Genomic DNA, 18,429 nt, shown 5'->3' on the forward strand with positions numbered 1-18,429 from the left:
AACACTCCTACAGGGGTATTGAGGAACAGCGTTTGCGGGGAGATCAAGCAGCAGTGCCAGCCACTCCGTGGATCCAGGTAAGTTTCCCCACGTGGGCGCAGAAGGGGAGTAGAGGGGTTATGTGCAGGGGGCACAGTGCAGGAGTTAGGGACATGGGGCACAGTGCAGCACAAAGTAAGGGTGTCAGTACACCATATGCCATGCTACCCTTACCTCTCCACTTCTGCTGGTGGCAACACTGCCTTCAGAGTTGAGCACCCAGCCAGCAGCCGTCACTCTCCGGACACCCAGCCAGGGCTTAATGTGTGCCAGGGATTGCTGGAGCTCAGCCCTGACACCTCTTTCAATACAAATTAGGAGTAAGGGGAGGCAGCGGGCCCTGGGGCGGGGGAAAGCCTAGGGAGCCCAGAGGTGATGTGTGGTGGGGAGTCCATGGGATCCAGGGATACTGGTGAGCTGCCCACAAAAGTTCTTTGTGCCCAGGGCCCCTAATAAATCTTAATTTGCCTCTGCATAAAATGTCAGATTGGTGTTTTGTGTAAAACTATTTGTCTAAGCCTAGTCCAGTTCCCAGTGAAGAGCTTTTGCAATTGGCCTCCTCTTTGGCATTCCTCAGCACCGAAGTCAGGGACAAAAAGAACTTGGAAACTGCACAACATGATCAGTACTGCAGGTGGTCCTTCAAGTAAGAGTTCAGACATATTAGTGGGACAACATGGTGGTCACTGTGTTGCTGCCATCTATGTTGTAACTGTTCTTGGGAGAGAGAGGATTAAATTCTCCAGGGATAGCAATTTAGCATTTTCACTCACACTGCTGGCCTGTACATTATTCCACAGCTGTTTTCTGCAACCAAAAATAAAACTGTTAGGTACAGGATTGTTTTAAAATGGGGTTTTCAATTGCAGCTTTTGCATTTATTTTAGATTAATGTGGTCAATGAACTGTGCTAAAATATTCTCATAACCATAGATAATTTTCTTTATATAGGATGTTCTGCCACTTAATTTTTCAGGGCTCTTTCTCAGGATGATCAAGATGATACCCACTTAAAAATAGAGGATATAATTCAAATGGTGAGTTCATCCAAAGATTTATGCATCAGATAATTTAGAAGGTTATGAAATCTGTGTAAATCACTAAAATGTACTCAACTGCAACCTTACTGCCATATTTCTACCAAATTACTGTTCCTTTATATCTGCACTTGAGATCTGCTACATAAATTTTAATGTTTAAAACTGAAGAGAAAATAAGTGTTCAAAACAAAAACAAAAACAAAGGAGAGCTTGTCAGAGCTTCTAGACTTGCTTATGAATTGGTGATTGCTAACATTCATGGAAACAGATCCTGTGCTGGCTCAAAATGGGGGAGACGTGCATTTATATGAGGCAGTGAAACACCTGAGCAAGAGGCAGCCCTTATGCCTTCTCATCACAGGCTGCCTCAGGTGTGTATCATCTCTCCATGATCAAATGGCTGCTTAGAACCCACTTCTAGCCTTCCGTAAGGAGGCCCATCCTCAACTACAGCCATTATCTGTCCACAACATGTTTTCATTTGCCCCATAGGTGCACTGGTGCAAACTGAGGCACATAGAAAATGCAGTAGGTGCAGACTCCATAGATTGGACTTCATGCTGTTAGTGTTTTTTCTGCCCTATTCCTTTTCTTCGGTAGTCTAGAAGTTGTGTAGTAATTTGTGGTTTAAAATGCATATAAAGCTAATTAATATCTTGTGTTTTGGAAACAAATTGGTTGTAAACAGAAATCATTGACTGTTCTTGTACTTTTTATTTTTGCAGTCAGAATGTCCAAAACCGGAGTGCTTTGAAACCTTGTCAGCCATGGAGCTTGCAGAGCAAATAACTCTCTTAGATCATATAGTTTTCAGAAGCATACCCTATGAGTAAGTGTTCTCCCAAGGATGATCAAAGTGAATATTCTAAGAGTCTTTCTGACTAGTAGTTTTAGGCACTATACTGATTCATGCTATTGATATCCCTGTAAAAAGGTTTGCATATATAATTGATGAGTATCCTTAGGCTTGTTTGTTGCTGCTTAGGATCTCTGATAGTCCATTTATGTTATGAAAGACTGAGTTCAAGAACATTAAGAGCAGTAGCATCTCTGTCTCTGTGATTTGCGTGCTGTATGAGCACCATGCAATACATTTCCTATAGAATTACGTATTCCTACTCAGTCTTTCTTTGAGGCTTTAATCTTACATTAATATGTCACTGTTTGCTGCCATTTGAGAGCCCCTGGAGAATTAAGAACAAACCTACAATCTCAGGTTTTGGGCTAGTGAAGGCTGAGCATAGTGGGGAAGTGCACAGTCTCTGGGGAAGTGAATGTCAACTCAGCCCCCTCCATACATCAATCTCATCTTGTCAGCTCCTGGTGCTGTATTTAAGTAATAGTTTCAAATAGGGTCATGCTGTTGAAAATTGGGAATACAGGGAACAGAAAAAACGGAAAGCAAACTTAATGTCCTTAACAATGTTCATAGCTGTACAGTGTTCTAGCAATGGCACAGTGAAATGCTACAATTACAGTGGAAATTATATTAAGTGTCCAGCAGAACTAGATGTATTGAAATCCATTTGGGCTAACCAGGCTTTGTACTGCATTTATAGATGACTTTTTTTCATTTTTTTTTAACCTTGATTTCCAGAGAATTTCTTGGGCAAGGCTGGATGAAATTGGATAAAAATGAAAGAACTCCATACATTATGAAAACCAGCCAACATTTTAATGATGTAAGTAACCATAAACATGGAGAATGCCTTTTAGGAACTCATCTGACATCGTATAAGACCTCTGAAATATAAATGTCTGTCTCTACATTGTGATATAATTTCTGATCTAGTAGTGACTGAATGTTACAGCTTCTTTGTGATTAACCTTATAAACCAAGAAAGCATGTAAAGAATTGCTAGTCAGCAGTTCAATAGGAATTTAATGGATTAGAACCTTTTGAACTATGCTGAAATCTCCTACTGCTTACAGAAGAAATTTAAGTTCTCTCTTTAGAGGATGAAACTATAACAATGCCAGTTAACTATCATCTTCTGTTTTATTGCTTGAGTCTCCACCTATACTCTTACCCTTGACTTTTTTTCTTACATGTTACTAAGAGCCATCACCAGTAGCAACATTACTGCTGGCTTTGAGTCATTATTTACGGATTATTTTGCTGCATTGTTACCCTCCCCTTAGTTCACTGTTCTTCTCCCCTGTCCTCTGGCAGTGTTTTCAACATACATTTTTCTCAGCCTTACTACTGAAGAGCTACAATCACTGCCACCTCATTTAGTTTTCTCCCCTATTTGTTAAATAATGTTGTTTGCAAGTGCTTATATTTAAATATTTTAGGATTTTTGGCTTTTTTTATTTGGTCAGATGAGTAACCTTGTTGCCTCGCAAATTATGAACTATGCTGATGTTGGTTCCCGTGCTAACTCAATTGAGAAGTGGGTGGCAGTGGCAGATATTTGTCGATGTATGCACAACTACAATGGTGTGTTAGAAATTACATCAGCCTTCAACAGAAGTGCAATCTACAGACTGAAGAAAACCTGGGCTAAAGTTTCTAAACAGGTGAGCAAGACATTTCTACAAATATGGCTGTAGCATTTCATTTGTTGATGCCTTACCTAGATAATAAAGAGGCCCAGATAACTACATTCTAACCAGATATATTTAAAGTTTAAGAATAATCTGATCATTAAGGGCTTCAGGGGACGTTATTATTTCATTTCAAACGTTTGTATAGTTCACTCATTTTCAATTTCTGTATCATTAATTAAATATCTTCAGGATTAATTGACTTAATTGGAAATTGCATGTGCATATAGCTGAAGGCAAAATTTGACCCTAAAATATTGAATTGAAATATTTAACAAAACTAAATGCTGTATTTTTTAGATTGACTTCATTCAGATATGAACATTTAGCTATACATTAATTTGGAATAAGGATAGCATTGTGGTGGGATAAAAAATGCTGTCCAGTAACATAAAATGATTTTTGTTTTTCTTTTGAGTTCTTAGATATAGTCCCAATGTCATGTGCTGTTGTCCTTAGAAAATAGTTTTCTTTGGTTTTTTTTTTTTTTTAAATGGTTTAAGGCCCAGATCCTCAGGTATATATAGGGTGACCAGATGTCCCAATTTTATAGGGACAGTCCCGATATTTGGGGCTTTCTTATATAGGCATCTATTATCCCCTCCACCCCTGTCCTGATCTTTCACACTTGCTATCTGGTCACCCTAGGTATACAGGCACCTAACTCCAATTGGGAGTTAGACATCTAAATACCTTTTGAGGATCTAGGCCTAATTAATTTTGAAGATACTTTAAGAATTCATGAAAGGTGCTCCTGAAGACTGAAACTGAGGGGATAAGTCTCTCTGTGGTTATGTATACCGTGTGATAAAAGACCCGTGGCACAGCCACAGCTGGCCTGTGTCAGCTGACTCAGGTTTGTGGGGCTCGGGCTGCAGGAATATAAAATTGCAGTGTAGATGTCTGGGGTTGGGCTGGAGTCCAGGCCTTGGGACACCTCACCCACCCTTGCCTCATGGCGTCCCACGGAGCCCAGGCTCAAATGTCTACACTGCAATTTTATAGCCCCTTAGCTTGAGCCCTGCCAACCTGAGTAAGCTGACCCAGGCCGGCCGCAGGTCTTTTATTGCAGTGTAAACATACCTTCTTTGCACATTCAGCCTTTGGTCTCTTGGCTGAGACTTCCAACAAGGGTATGTCTGCACTGCAGTATAATCCCAGGGTTCGAACTCAGGCTCAAGCCTAAACCCCCTTGCATCTACACACAAATTATGCTAACCCAGAGCTCAGACCCAGAGTCCCAGGACCCCATGAGGTGGAGGGTCCAAGTCTCAATCAAGCTGGGACCCAGGGTTCAAGCCTTACTACTTTGCCTTGTAGTCGCAGCCCACTAGACTCGTGCTCTGGGATTCTGCCAAAAGTATCCCACAATGCCATGACCGACTTTCTTTGTCCTCTGGACAGTCACATTTTCCCACAATACACCATGAACAAAGGGCTACAGTAGCCACATTTTGAGAGAGCGCTAGGAAGTCTGGGATATGGGGCAGGGGGTTGGACTCGGGCCTGCAAAATGCAGTGTAGATGCTGGGTCCCATGTTTGGCTTCAGCAGTTCCTAACCTGTGATTACAAATGAGTGTAGATAGGTTAACAAACCCAGGGTCTGCTAACTCAAGTTCTACTAACCCTGAGCTTACATTGCAGTGTAGACATACCCCAAGAAAACCAGTGACATAAGAAAGAAGCTGGCCTGGACAAATAGAGACAATTTCCATGTTTTATGTTCTATACTGAATGAAGTCTAAAATACCATTTTATTTTATTTTTTTACAGCAGAACATTGTTTCTGCATTTTAAAATACTCTGGAAGAAATCAGTTCAACTGTTCTCAATGAGCAATGAATCCTTCTGGAGTAGTGGTCTTCTTCTGCTTTTTCTTTCTTTTTTTTTCTTTTTTTTTTTAAACTAGTGACAGTTTAAACTAGTGCACAAGAGCAACTGACCTAGTGAAGTCAGAAATATGGAACCTTACCATGTTAAAGCAACACTCCTGGGACAAACCTCACGCTGGTAACTCAAGAGAGTGCAAAATGTCCCTGCCTGCACCGTCTGGTCTGATTCAGCTGTGGGAGGGCAGGGATGTACAACTGCATATCCTCTTCTGGGTTTTTCCATCAAGGGAAGGCAGCTTTAATCTCTGCAAAGGGCCCTAAAGCAGCCCCACACTGGAGGCTGTTTAGGGAATATGCTTCCACTATTCACCCTAATTTTGGCCATTCCCCCACTGGGACCATCTTCTTTTCTTTAAAAAGCAAACAAAAAACCCACCCAACCCACTACTTTAATAAAAGCTTAATACTAACAAAATGTTTCCATGTTTTTTTTTAAACTCTAGTATTAATTTTTAAAAAATGAATAAACGTTCCCTTGTACCTCTGAAGTGCTGTCAAACTGAACATTGTATGAATGTCATGTTCATGCAGGAGAACAAGAAAGTAAAGTTGAGACTGCCTAGGGTTTTCTGTTGATTAGAAATTCTGAGTCAAGAGCAAATGTGACCAGCCTCTCCATTTTCCAACCTGTGGCAAGTCTCTAGATAGTGATAAATCGTGAAAAATGAATTCTTAGATAAACTAAGATAAGGTGTTATAAATAATAGGTAATGGAAGTGTCTGAATATAATTTTAACTTGATAGTGTTCTTTTAAAACAATACTAATATCTCAGCTGAATGTGAGTTCAGCTTCTACCAGTGAGTTGGAGGCAAACGTTCTTAGAGTTAAATAACTTTGAAATTTCCTCTGTATTTTCCCAAAAAATATTTTCCAGCCTCTTTGGGAATCATAATTTGGTGATCACTAATCAATTTATAGTCCAGTTCTGCAAAGATGTATAAACATGCTTAACGTTAAGCTTGTGAGTAGTCCCAAACTTAGTTTACTCCTTTGTTGTGCTTCCTTCTTGTTTTTCCTCTTTTCTGACTTCAGCTTTCTTCTTCACCCACATACTAGCTACTGGCTTGTCCTTCATAGTTCTGAGTGCTTCCTGAGAGGCGCTGAACATCCTCAATTCACACTGATTTCAGTGGAAGTTGGGGACATGCAGCATCTCATAGGGTTGGTCCCCAAATATCCTCTTGTGCAGTGCAACTGAGGTTGTATTGCTGAATATTAGTTTAAGGGTCCTATTCTTTTTGAACTTGCTGGGCAAAAATCATTTGAGTATGCGGTACATTCCTCAAGCCACTATGGGTAAAATTTTCAAGGCCCCCCTAATTCCCATTTAGTCACTCAGGAGCCTAAATTTATTGAAGTCTATGGGAGTTGGCTCCTAATTTTTTAAGTCCTCTGTTTTCAGATGTGCTATTTTCTTAAGTGCTTTTGAAAATTTTACCACAATACCATAGTCAGTTTTCACACAGGGTGACACTTGTAATTTTTTCTTTTTCTAGACAAAAGCTCTCATGGACAAACTTCAGAAGACTGTATCATCAGAGGGAAGATTTAAAAACCTTAGAGAAACACTCAAAAAGTATGTTTTCTTAAATTCACAATATAGTTGTATTTTGTTAAAAATATTGGATAGCACTTATTAAAGATAAGAGTTGGCTTTCAGTTTAGCTTTTATAATGAAAATTATATTGGACAATATTTTTACTGAATAACCTCTGTAAAGCTGGCTTTATTCTATTTGGACACCACTGTTTTGCTGAATATACTGTAATTCGGTGCCTCTTATAGAGTAATATGTTACCTCTGGGGAATTACCAGAGCAAATTAAACTAGTATTTTGTAAGAAATGCTCACTGTTGGGGGGCTTTCCTTATACTGATAAACTTTTTCAATAAGTGTAAGACCCGCTTTATAAATAAAGGTTCTTTTAATCAAAAACATTTTACTCAGTTCTGATAGTGCCTATTTGATATTAATAGTCCCAAAGTTCAACATAACTGGCTCCAAAGAGCTCTCATTCCAGATTTATCATCTCCAAGTTTGAGCACACACAACAGCAATTCATTCCAAGAGCTGTATCTGGAAAAGGGATCTCCCAGGCTGATTGACAGTAACTGCGTTGAATCATCTTGAGAGAGCATTCAGGAATTAAACTACTGTTTATATAGTGTATATTTAAAAAAACAGACAAGGTTCAGTGTGTAATGCCCATGCTTGGTTTGCAGAAGACTATTGTCAGGGAATCAGACATACTTGTTTTAAAAGAGAAAAAGTTGTTTTTACTTATAACATCTGGCTAACTGGCCCATATATACTTCTAAATTAATCTAGCTAATAACTTTATTGGTAATTATTTATTTTTTTAACCATGCAGAGTATAATATGATATAATAATCTTGAAGTCAGCAGGAAGTTGGACTAAGGTGAAAACATAACTAGAAAAGTTCCCCGGCAGAATTGTCCTCTTTGCAGCACACACTCTCAGAGTGGAAAATTTTAACAAGTCGTCTGTTCCCTAGGAGAATTTCCAAAGTTAGGAAATCTGAGTGTTTTCAACTGCATAACATCTTAAACATTTACAAAACAAGCATTGTAAAGATCCTAACATATTACTTAACATGAACTATACAGTATATACAATGTTTTGCTGATACTAAAATACTTAACAGTACTTCAGAAGCTTAGGGAAGCCTTGGAGACATGCACCCCAAAGTATTTTCAGCTGTGCATTGGATTTATTTCTGAGATTTTCTGTCAGCTGGGATTGAAACATGTTTGAGAGCATACTCCAATGCCTTCCCACTTTCTCCATGGTGTTATCATTGTGGCTTTTACTAAATGTTATAATTGTTTCTCTCATAGTTTAAAGTTCGATATTTGACACAACCTGCCAAATTTGTCTCTGGTAGACATGGGTACAACTCAGTAAAGCCAGAGCATCTGCTCCACTTACACTAACCTGTTAATTTGACCCAACTTGTAAAAGTATTTTAAGTAAAAGTAGAAGTTTGTATAATGCAAACTTGTATAAGTAAAAGTAGAAGTTTGTATAATGCATAAAAAGAACAGTCTGTAAATTAAATCCTAGTAAAATATAGTTAATTTCTCATCCTGCAGTTGTAATCCCCCTGCAGTTCCCTATCTTGGAATGTACTTGACAGATCTAGCATTTATTGAAGAAGGAACACCAAACTTCACTGAGGAAGGCCTTGTCAATTTTTCCAAAATGAGAATGGTAATTTTTATTTTCTTACATGTTTCCACTAGAGGATTTTAGGTGCACAAGTTTAATAGTGATTTACTTAGGACTTCTTTGAATTCAAATTGCAAGATTACACAATATATTTGCATAATACAAAATAGAAGCTTGAAAGCAATCTTTTGCATTTGAATCCAGGGACAGTCTTCTTTCACCACCTGCTGGCAAGCCAAAGAGTATTGCAATTTAGCTTTCAGTTTGGTCAGCTGAAAATTTCAGGAAGAAAAACAGCTGGTCTAGACTTGGAGGGATTAATAAATGGTTAAAAAAATGTAGCCAACCTGGTACCATAATTCATCAGGCAGCAACACTCAGAAGGGGTCATTTTAGAGTGTGTTTAGGACTCTGGCTCCCCAAGGAAGTGAAAAAGCATTTAAAGGTTGATTCTCTCTGCCTTCCAAACTATGTTGTTGTTCGGAGCTCCTCAGAGGCCGGGCTTGGAGAAATATGGACACCAGCTGCTCTGCTGACTGTAGTTTAATGACATGTTCGTGACTGCACATTGCAGAAGTCACCTGAGGGAAAAAAAGGGAGGGTATCAGAGTAAAGAAAGAAGGGACAAGGTGATCCATCTGAGACAGTTTAATAGTCTGGCTGATTTGGGAAGGTAAAGGCTCCCCCTCAAAGCCACAAGCACAAAGCCCTGGCCCCCAGGATAAGTTGCATCATTTTGCACCAAATTCATTCCTGGCATAGCTTCACTGAAGCCAATATGTTCAAGTTACAGCGCAGACCATAAGTAGAACATTTTCTTATATCAATGTATTCCTTTGATAGATATCACATATTATCAGGGAGATACGCCAGTTCCAGCAGACCTCCTATCGTATAGAACATCAACAAAAGGTACAGTTCTATGTGGTGCTGATCACAGGCACTATGATGAAGGCTATTCCTACTATCAACAAAAAAATACACAGATGGGGCCCAAAGCTAAAACTAATATCTTTCCTTTCCCTGCAGTAACAGTGGGAGGCAAACAGTGGAGTTTGTCCTGGTACTTTGGCTTGTGATAAGCTGATAGTGTAACGTTCTCTTCTCAGACTTTGCACATGAAGGCAAATCTTGCCTCCACCTCTGCAACAAGGGTGGCACCCTCCTGGCAGAGGAGTCAGTGCAGTTCTGCTGTGTCAGAGGGGCAGGATTTAGGGTGCCACCAAGTTCCATACCTCTGCGCAGTATGGAACTCTGCTCCACAAAGGATGCCAGCACACAGGAAGTAGGGGATAATGAGGTACAGCTTGACCATCTGATGCTGCTGCATAGATCTCTGTGGTCTTAAGGGAAGATTCCTCCCCCTCACTCCCACATTTCCCTAGTTCCCAGAACAGCTACGTGGGTTGGACACTAGACTGAGGATTTGCCCCTTACTGACAGAGAGGTATTTTTAAACAACTTGAATACTTTGTACCAAATATATTTCGCTATTCCACTTCACCAAGAAAACAGAACACGAGAGATGATTCCAACATCTGTCTGAAATGGCCTGAAGCTGGTAACTGGCTGTTATGGGAAAGGGGAGAATAGAGAAATTCAATTAAAAATATACAATCTGTTCAGTTTCAAAATTATACATTGCAATTGTTTTCTGTATTGCAGGTCACTCATTACTTACTTGACAAGACCCTCATCATAGATGAGGATACTCTGTATGAGTTATCCCTAAAGATTGAACCCAGACTCCCTGCCTGAAGAATGAGCTTCGTCCCAGAGTTGACAGAGTTTTAGTGTAATTAACACAATTATGCATGCCATGCCCTACAGACCACAAGGGGACAGATTGAGAAGATTGCAAACTCTCTTTTCCAATAAGAGAGACAGAGCCTCACAGAAATTCCCTCTCAGACAAGGAAAATCAGCTCCTGGAGGTGAAAGACAAAATGCTTCATACTCGAGGGTTAAATGATTGTTATTTTGCAAAGATAATGTTTTGCCAAAAGGACTATGCATCTAATAGAAAACAGAAGCCTTTCATGAGAATAGCTACTCACTGCAGCCATCCTAACAGGGCAGAGAAGGGGACACATTTAAATGTAGGTACTGTATTCTGTTAGATTAGAATAAATGGACAAATGCAGATGGCATTGATCTGGCACAGGTTCCTTATCAAATGTGTATCTATTGAGGCATTCATTGGATTAATCCACTCTCATTATCGTGTATTCATTGCAAACAATAGGCGCTTAAGAGTCATTTACTAACCTGCAGTGATAGCAGGATAATATCTAAGAACTTTAGCTACAGCATATGCTGTTCAAAGTAGTTGTTATAAATTAGATGTTTTCATTTATAGAATATTAAGGTTTTAAAATATGTTATCAGCCTTTTCTAAGGTGGGAGGTTTTACATGCTACAAATTAACTAACTTAACTTTGTAAATATTGTTTTCACCAATACATGATGAGGAGTTTTACAGCATGGAAAATAATGAATTGTGTTAATAGTTGCAGGCCATGGGAGCATCAGCTGGAATATCTGAGTTTAGGAGCTGTATTCAGGATTGGTTTGCCCAGAGTCATGAACATATCATGAGTGAGATACTTGGTCATTTAGCACATTGTCTCCTGAGGAAGGCACTCTGATTTTCTGTACCTACAGCATCCCTGACAGTTCAGTGACTATAAAGCACCTGCTGCACACACTGGGGGAGGAATGATGGCTGGTTTGGCAATGGATAATGCTCAGCAATGAAGAGAGCAGGATTAACTATTTTATTTTACATGAAATGAATTGTTTAAAAAGCACTATTTTTTTGCTCAGCTGATCAATTCTAAAATCTTTTTTTCTACAGTAAAAGCTGTGCATGTCAGCAAACATGAAATATAATTTTATTTGGGGAAGTTAGCATTTGCAGAGGAGTGTCTGCTAGAGAAAATATGCTGTTTGTAACTGTTTTTAAAACCCATGCTACTGTGTGATTCTAGGTAGAATCCATTTCTGAAAATATATGGTTCTTCATACAGTTTCCTGATAGTGACCTATTGTAGCTGCATGGAAGATGAGCTCAAAATGCATGCTATACAGTATATCATAAAACCAAATGCATAGGTATTCGCACTGTTGAATAACTAGGCTGGAGAAGTGTTCTTACTTTTCCAGTGATTATCAGCCAGTTGAAGAAATAGGGCTATATCATTTGTTTACCTCCCTTAAATCTTCTCAGGGAGATAGATGTTTAAAAAAGATTGTGACCTGAGCCTATTTGATCTGACATTTCTTACCACACTCGTGAAGTTTCTGAATGTTAACAATGAAAATGGATCTGCCTGGCTTATGGTTTTTGTCTTTATTTGCACTTTAATTACATTGTTAGCCCAGCCAAGAGCTTCACAATAAATTCCATGTGGTGTAAGCGTAAACACTAGTAGCATTTATAAATGTACCGTAGTAGATGTAAATTCCACTATGTTTCCTGTACCACATCTTTGTAAATAACTGCATGAGTAAATATCAAAGAAATACTGGTAAATTCCTCGTTAAAGAAAAGAAACAGGAAAATGTCCAGAAGTATTTTTAAATAGTTCTGATTAATGAATGCTGTAGAAGTGAACATAGGAAGTGTTAATTATAGGTGCTTTTTATTTTTTGCTTGTTCTTTTCAGTAGTGACTGATAAGAAGTTGATTGTATCCTGATGCATGATAAATAAGAAGCATGGGTTATTTGGACCATAAAGCCAACTTACTATGTGCTTTCTGTGTATTCATAATACACAAAGAATTACCATAAGTCATTTGCATAAAACACCTGAAGGTGGCACAGTGGAAAATAGAAGCAGTAAAACTGGTCTTAAAAGCAAGTCCCTAGCTCAACTTTATATTATCTCTGTTCACACAGAACATGTAAACAACTGTAGGTGTCTTAACAGACCGTTGTGGCACAACCTGTTGGCCACTACTTCATCTTCCTGTATACCATTTTGCCATATCTGCTTTGTAGGTCTAGGGAGCCCTCATCAGTCATGCTCTTGAGGTGCAGGCAGAGGTTCTTCTATGCGTCCACCTCGTTATGCTAATTTTAACACACTTTTTACAAACCCTATGTACATCTAGGCTAAGTTTGTCCCTACAAATATTGGCATAAATAATATACCATCAATATATAGCACTTTACAGTTTAAAAATATTCAACAACTAATTAATCCTCACAACACTGCAAGAGATAAGTGGTTGTCTCCCCATTTTATAGATGGAGAAACTGAGATACAGAGGTTAAGGATGCTGAGCACCCACAACTCCTCTTGAAATCAATAGGTGGTGTGGTTGCTCAGCACCTCTGAAACATCAGATCTGAAGTGATTTGGACAGTTAGTGGGTTAGTGGTAGAGCTGGATTAGAATCTCTGAAGTACTTGGATCCTAGTCCTGTCTTCACATCACCAGAAAATGATGCCGACATATATAAAACATGGGAATAAATTGCCTGGGGAGGTTGTGGATTCTCCATCATTGGAGATTTTTAAGAGCAGGTTAGACAAATACCTGTCAGGGATGGTGTAGATAATACTCAGTCCTACCATGAGTGCAGGGGACTGGAGTAGATGACCTCTCTAGGTCCCTTCCAGTCCTATGATTCTGTGAAATCTAGATGGATTGCTAATGGAATATATTTCTTAAAATACCAAGGGTGACTAAACAAAGAGGTGAACACACATCTTGTTAACCATAATTAGAGAATACATTCTTGTCCCCAGACAAAGCCCGAGTACTGGGTTTTGTGCTGCAGTCCTGCACAGGGGTGTGGGATGGTATCCTTCCCATAAGATGAACCAAATGCATATAGCAGCTGTGAGCCACTCTATTGTTCTTCAGTCTCTGTGATATAGTGATTGCCAGAAGCCTCCAATGTGCTCCCTACATGGGGGTTTTGACAAGTGCATCTACATAATTTACCCAACTTCTCTGTGAATCTTCCCACCTCAGTGCCCTGCAGTGCACAAGGTATGTGGAGTTCCCTTGTGTGGCTTCTCTGTGCTACCCACCCCACATGCTGACTGAAGTGGTGGTTTGTCTGCAGTTTTGGCCTTGCACCACAGGAGAGGAGTAGGGGACATGCTTTGCTCCTGTATTTATCTGCAAGTCTCATGGATCATTCCTGCTCACCTCATTCACCTCCTGACTTCAGTGGTGCTACCTACACAGAGGACAGATTTAGCTCCTCTTTTGCAACTATGGAAAATTTACACCCGTGCCCCCCATAGTTATTCTGGTGAATCAAACATAAAAATCTTATTCTGCTTCAACATGAAATGGCATATTGGGCCATGGACATGTAACCCATTTCTTTAGGAACAGGGATATAAATAGTAACTGTAAAATACCAAATATTTGCTATTGCTATATTATGGAGTCTCCAAATAGTGTAGATGCATTCATCTGGCAGTAGGCCGGAGTACGCCCAGCTGCCCCAGGGGTACACAAGCGGGAGGAGAGAGTCCAGGGGCCTTCCCTACAGCTCCTGGGGCCCTGTACAATGGTTGGATACAATCGCAGCTCCTACACTCCTGCAGGTACAAGGACTGTTCCTTCCTATCATCCCCAGCATACAAGATACCCCAAAGGGGATGGGCAGGAGGCAGAGCTGACTGGATACACAAGAAATGATATAATTCACCCTCTGAAGGGGCACATTCCCCAGGAAGGTCTGGGGGAGTTCTGGCCTGGCACTCTCTATGCGGGCCAGTGCCTGTAAGTGTGACTGAGCCCAGAATTGAGCACGAAGGAGAAGTAAATAGACCTGTTTAGTTGACAGTCAACATGTATATTAATTATGTAATTTTCCTTCAGCAATTCCAAGAACACAGTAAGTGTGTAAGCTTGTAATGACTGATACTGCTGGGACTGATGAAAATGTTACCCTTATTGAAAAACAAAACAACCCCCCATCCTCTACTTTTTATTTCTATAGTCCTTAAAATCTATAGTTATTTTATAGGTTAAAATGAAACTCTTGCATTGTTTATTTAAAGTATTTATTAACTTTTATTGTGTCAGTTTTGATTTCAGTAGATATTCATGATCTCGGATTTTCCTAAATAATCATATTTATTTGAATTTTTTTTATTTGAATGAAGCTTTAATGTTTCCACCTTTTATTGTCCTCAGTTACACGATAAGTAAATATGTGGTTTAAAATTGATTAGTAAACACATTTCTAACTATTCATCATTTCTTTTAACTAAGGCCCAAATCCTGCAGTCCTTATTCAGTCAGAAATCTCATGGACTTCAATGGGAGTTTTTCTTAAGTAAGAACTTCAGGATTTAGTCCTTACTGGCTATCAGCCACTTGCCTCTTTCCTTTTTTGGCTCCAAAAGGTTACATGTTCCCGTGTATTACGGTTTTCACTCTCACTTTTGATTGTTTCATTGTACCTTTCCTTTTGCAATAGTCTCTGAAGTTTTGTTCTTTAGGTGAAAGATATGTGTATTTATTTGACAAATGTATTAATATCTATCTCATCATGTTAATGCACACCCAGCTGTTTTTGCATGTACTGTAACTGCTCTTTTGCCACCTGGTTATTGCTTTGAATTGTTAGTAAGGCATAGCAGGCAGGGCATTGTGCACATATGCAAATTAAACATTTTCTTTTTCTGAATTCCAAACATTCTTGTTTGCTGCTGTTTTATTTTTATCTCAAAATTGTGGGAAAGTGGAATATAACTCACTTCCCCCCTCTTGCTATGGCGTCATTTTTACAAACTCGAGGGAGGTAGGGATAGAACATAAAAATCCAGGGCACAATCAGGCAAAGTTCCTTCCACTTTTATTGCTGGAGAGCACTATGACTTATTGCACCTCATCTTTTGCTTATTTATGCTGGTTTGAAACTTGTATTGACTTCATTGGAGTTAAAATTGATTTAGACTGGAATCAGTGCAGAGGATTGAACCTGTTTCCTAGATAACTAGAGGAGCTAAGATAGCATGGTGAAGCATCTGATGTAAATACCTAGATAAGAGAGATGACATGGATTAGCTAGACCTAGCTGTTCAAGTCATTCTTCTCTCTACCTGGAAGAAGTTTCACAGGTTTGAGCTGCACAATTTCAAATGTGAAAGTACACCTTCCCCTTGTGCATCATAAACAATGTAATGCCAATGTGCAAAGCTACCAAAAATTGAATTTCTCCTCTCCATGTTACCAGTCACAAAACTGGTAAGATTCCCTTCTCAAAGCAAACCATATTAACACGAGATATTAGTTCAGCCTAATAACATCCTCATATAATTACTATCCTCAAGTCCATACTTTAAACAAGAATGAAAATCTTGTTTTAATCCTGTTAAAAGAAATTCACGTATCATTCACAGCGACACATTTAAATACAGACTCTGCCTCAAACCTGGACATTATGGACATTCTAGGCATAGGTAGATCATAAGTATATGTCAGCGTTTCCAACTCTCATGATTTTAATCACAAGCATCACTCTATTGGGTGTTTTTCTTAGAGCTTGAGGTCCTGGAGTTCAGGTAATGCTGTGAGAATCTCCATTGGGTTTTTGTTTGTTTTGTTTTGTTTTGTTTTTTAAAAAAGTTTCCAGCCTTCAGAATTGTGGAGGAAAAACTTGAAACTATGACCCATAAAGGCTCAAAACCCAGACAGCAAATAATACAATCCCCAAATTCATTATTCTTTCCAATCTCATGATTTTTTTTGGAGCCCCACTTATGATTTTTGAATGTTTGGTGTTATATTGATGTCGTAAAGGAGAGTAAAATGCTTCCAATTCTGAACATACTGGGATGGTTTACCAAGCATAGGTATCAGGAACTTCTCGGGCAAAGTGATCCAGTCCTGCAGAAGAATCAGGAGGGAGAAAAATACATCACACAAAACTCTGCCCTGTCACTTTCAGCCTTGCAGAGTGGGGAGTGCAGTGGCCTTGTAAGCCCCCTACAGCTCACTGCTGAGTCTCCTGATTGTGGAGCACAGAAGTCACAGAAGGGCATTATGTAAGGATAAGGCCTTTGTCTGCAGCCATATTGTAAGGCCTAAAGCCGAAGGCCTTCGTCTGCAGCCAGATTAAAAGAGCAGCCGAGCAGCAGCCATTAGCTGAGAGCAGGGAGTCACATCCTCACATTCCATCTAAATTACATTAAAACAATGTAATATCAGGCTGTTAAGAAGGAGACCCCTTCCTAATGGCTCCCACTATCACCAGATAAAGAAACAGATCTTAAGATGTGTCATAAATATAAAGGGAAGGGTAAACACCTTTAAATCCCTCCTGGCCAGAGGAAAAACCTTTCACCTGTAAAGGGTTAAGAAGCTTAGGATAACCTTGCTGGCACCTGACCAAAATGACCAATGATGAGACAAGATACTTTCAAAGCTGGAGGGGGGAGAAACAAAGGTTCTCTCGGTCTGTGTGTTGCTTTTGCTGGGACCAGAGCAGGAATGCAGGTCAGAACTCCTGTAAAGGGCTAATAAGCAATCTAGTTAGATATGTGTTAGATTCTGTTTTCTTTAAATGGCTGATAAAATAAGCTGTGCTGAATGGAATGTATATTCCTGTTTTTGTGTCTTTTTGTAACTTAAGGTTTTGCCTAGAGGGATTCTCTATGTTTTGAATCTGATTACCCTGTAAGGTATTTACCATCCTGATTTTACAGAGATGATTCTTTAACTTCAATTGAAATTCTTCTTTTAAGAACCTGATTGCTTTTTCATTGTTCTTAAGATCCAAGGGTTTGGGTCTGTGTTCAGCTATGCAATTTGGTGAGGATTTTTATCAAGCCTTCCCCAGGAAAGGGGGTGTAGGGTTTGGGAGGATTTTGGGGAGAAAGACGTTTCCAAGTGGACTCTTGCCCTGTTATATATTTGTTAGACGCTTGGTGGTGGCAGCAATAAAGTCCAAGGGCAAACGGTAAAATAGTTTGTACCTTGGGGAAGTTTTAACCTAAGCTGGTAAAAATAAGCTTAGGGGGGTTTTCATGCAGGTCCCCACATCTGAACCCTCGAGTTCAGAGTGGAGAAGGAACTTTGACAAGATGATTGAAGAAAACTTAGTTTGATAGCATTCTGTCTGGCAAGAAATCACTTATCAATAGTTGTGATTGTGAAATCCTCATTTCTTTATTGTTTTGTCATTATGATCCCCACTTCCCTATTGTTTGTCTGTATGGTCTCTGTCTGGTTCTTTAATTGTTTCTGTCTGTTACCTAATTAATTTTGCTAGGTGTAAATTAATTAAGGTGGTGGGCTAGAATTGGTTAGAGAATTGTTACATTGTGTTAGGATTGGTTAGTAAAATTTTAGTATAATGATTGGTTAAGGTACAGCTAAAAAGGATTCAATTTTCACTATATCAACTGGGGTCCAAAAGAAGTTCTTTGGGACCCAGCTCCAGGACATAGCCCTAAAGATCAGAGCTGCCAGACCTCAACACTCTGCCAATGATACTGTGCAGAAACTGGGGTCCCCCAGGCCCAGATGGACCTGATCCTGACTGGCCATCAAGAAAAGTTCATCTGTCTTATCGGGAGTGGTGAGCACTGTATGTGTAGCGTGTGGAGTCTGGTTTTGGTGATTGTTAATAACTAGAGGTTATGTAGTATATTACTGTGTAAGGCTCTTTCACTGGTAAAAGGTCCTGCACACCTGCAGAAGTAGTATACACCTGGAGCCCTACATATTGGGAAAG

The 18,429-nt window shown here is 39.4% G+C and overlaps 1 protein-coding gene across 2 annotated transcripts in view; it reads left to right on the plus strand.

The window, feature by feature from the left end:
• Positions 1 to 15,385, plus strand: part of RASGRF2 (Ras protein specific guanine nucleotide releasing factor 2) — a 216,088-nt gene extending 200,703 nt beyond the window's left edge. For both annotated transcript variants that reach the window (XM_048850622.2, XM_048850621.2), the window contains exons 20-27: positions 1,016 to 1,076; positions 1,805 to 1,908; positions 2,677 to 2,761; positions 3,405 to 3,602; positions 7,021 to 7,100; positions 8,639 to 8,756; positions 9,558 to 9,626; positions 10,380 to 15,385. In XM_048850622.2, the coding sequence (XP_048706579.2) occupies positions 1,016 to 1,076; positions 1,805 to 1,908; positions 2,677 to 2,761; positions 3,405 to 3,602; positions 7,021 to 7,100; positions 8,639 to 8,756; positions 9,558 to 9,626; positions 10,380 to 10,472 (808 nt within the window). In that variant the 3' untranslated portion in view covers positions 10,473 to 15,385. The remainder of the gene's footprint in view (positions 1 to 1,015; positions 1,077 to 1,804; positions 1,909 to 2,676; positions 2,762 to 3,404; positions 3,603 to 7,020; positions 7,101 to 8,638; positions 8,757 to 9,557; positions 9,627 to 10,379) is intronic.
• The last annotated feature ends 3,044 nt before the right edge of the window (positions 15,386 to 18,429 follow it).

The sequence above is a fragment of the Caretta caretta genome, chromosome 5 (genome assembly GCF_965140235.1).
Source record: "Caretta caretta isolate rCarCar2 chromosome 5, rCarCar1.hap1, whole genome shotgun sequence".
Classification (NCBI taxonomy): Eukaryota; Metazoa; Chordata; order Testudines; family Cheloniidae; genus Caretta; species Caretta caretta.